Source organism: Agrilus planipennis, unplaced genomic scaffold, assembly GCF_000699045.2.
Source record: "Agrilus planipennis isolate EAB-ADULT unplaced genomic scaffold, Apla_2.0 scaffold250, whole genome shotgun sequence".
NCBI classification, from domain to species: Eukaryota; Metazoa; Arthropoda; class Insecta; order Coleoptera; family Buprestidae; genus Agrilus; species Agrilus planipennis.
In genome coordinates this window covers 285,735-287,742 of record NW_020438989.1, presented here as the reverse complement: position 1 = coordinate 287,742, position 2,008 = coordinate 285,735, and the positions used below count along the sequence as shown (strand labels likewise).

At 35.2% G+C, this 2,008-nt stretch overlaps 1 protein-coding gene across 2 annotated transcripts in view; it reads right to left on the bottom strand.

The window, feature by feature from the left end:
* The window catches only part of LOC108740602 (myelin transcription factor 1-like), a 35,003-nt gene continuing 32,995 nt past the window's right edge, over positions 1-2,008 (bottom strand). The window contains exons 13-14 of one of the 2 annotated variants that reach the window (XM_018474974.2): positions 236-392; positions 1-115 (exon numbers count right to left, since the gene is read on the bottom strand). In XM_018474974.2, the coding sequence (XP_018330476.1) occupies positions 68-115; positions 236-392 (205 nt within the window). In that variant the 3' untranslated portion in view covers positions 1-67. The remainder of the gene's footprint in view (positions 116-235; positions 393-2,008) is intronic. The other variant, XM_018474973.2, reaches the window with a different exon arrangement.

Below are 2,008 nucleotides of genomic sequence, written 5' to 3'. Positions count from 1 at the left end.
GAAATTGTTTTATTGAATAAATAACATAAACAAAACAACTAAAATAATGAAAATGTATTTTACTTAATTAACGCTGCATTCCATCTGACGTTGAGTCTTCTCTGTTCGCAGTTCTCTAAAAATTTAAATATTTATTTTACAATTGTATTTGAAAATACAAGAGCTTCAATGATTTAACTATTTTTATTCATGAATTTATTTGCATAAATATAAGCTTGGATCTCAATATTTAAACCTTTTCGTATATATCCTGTACTGCAGGAATTATTTCCGGTCTGGCAGCTATACCTCTTCGAGGTGGAGGATCCATTTCATGTAGAAGACGAAACACCTCAGAATTTTGTAGATAATCCAAGTTTTTAGGAGGAGGGGTGTATTTTAGAAAGTTAATCCTGCAACAACAATTTAGTTATTAAAGAAGTATTATTTAAACAAATATTGAAAAATAAAGGCACAAAATTTTCAAATATAGTGATTAATGCCCTTTTTTGTAATAACATTTTGATTATGTTTAAAATTGGATTGCAATTAAAAATATTAAGAATAGAAAGCGTGAGATATTCAATTGGCTGGAATATGCCGCCATGTTAAATTCTTAATTTTATCTGTCCTACTACCCTAGACAAAAATTTTCAGTCTCTCAGAGTCTTTCAGCGTCTCTGAGAACGTCTCTCACAGTCTCTTAGTTATTGCCTAGGTGTTTTTATGTATCTCTTACAGTCTCTGTATGAGAGACTCGAACGATAAAGTTGTTAGTTCAAAGATTCGAGTCTCTCATGGAGAGACTGAATGAATAAAACTGAAAAATTGAGAGACTCGAGTCTCTCGTTCAGAGACGCTAAACAGTTTTTTTGACAAATGACTTTCCGAACAACCCTATATCTATTAACGCGGTTTAACAAAATTCAAATTTCAAATGCCCGATTCGTCTTGTGAAACGCTAGTTGCTAAATTTTCCGATAAGGTGGAAAAGTGTGAATCGGAATTCCGTTTTCCTGCAAAATTTTTAAAACACATCGTTCGTAATCACTGTATTATCCTTTTTTCCTTTAATACATCCAGTTACGGAACTATGGCGATTAGATGGTTTCTAAATGTAATCACATAAAGCGGTAATGCGGCGTTAATTATTTTATTATATTTGGAAATCGACGAACCAGTGCCACCGGTAGTTCCACTTCTATTCGTGTTTCAAAGAGGATTTACACGTTTCGATGTGACGTAAATAGATTAATGTACGCATAGATGGTCGTATAAATTAATAGATTATTCCTAATCGTAACCGTAAATTGACTTTTGGTGGCACCGATTGCGATGTTCTTATCAGTTGGTGTACATAGAACGTACACATTTACATATGGGTAGATAGTAACGTAGGTTTGTATGTGGGATCAAAGATAAGTCAATCTATTTAACGTTCCTGGCACTGAAGGCTTTACACTTTCGTTTATTGACTGAAGTCGATATACAATAATATATACTCCTTATATCATCTTAATTGTCTACATATTTATTTGAAATAGTTCAGTTGGAAATACAAGTTTCATTTGAATGATGCAGCACAAGGAACTCAATTTTATTATCTTCGAAATTGTAGCTGTTATACGTACAAATCATATTTTCGAGACTATGTTTTTAGAATATGTATTGGCTGTCATATTTGTTAAGTTAGGTTAGGTTAGACAAGGATATCAGTGTAGACTTCGATAATGGCTTTACTTATACGGTTCGATTCCGGGTCCGCCCGTCTGCCTTGGTTCAAGTTTTTCTGTGGTTTCCTTGGATCACTTAGGTAAATGCTGGGGCAGTAATATTCCACAGATAATCTTTCACTCTCTTCTGTCTTCATTTCGTCCGTCTCAACTTTCTTACCCGAACCACCACCCACCCATTCCCACGATTCCTGAAAGCAGGCTGAAGAGGGCCTTCCGCCCTACCTTCCGGCGTAGTCCGGAGGGACTGCCCGCCCACCAGCATTACTGGCTGGTGGAAATGAAACACCCAAAAG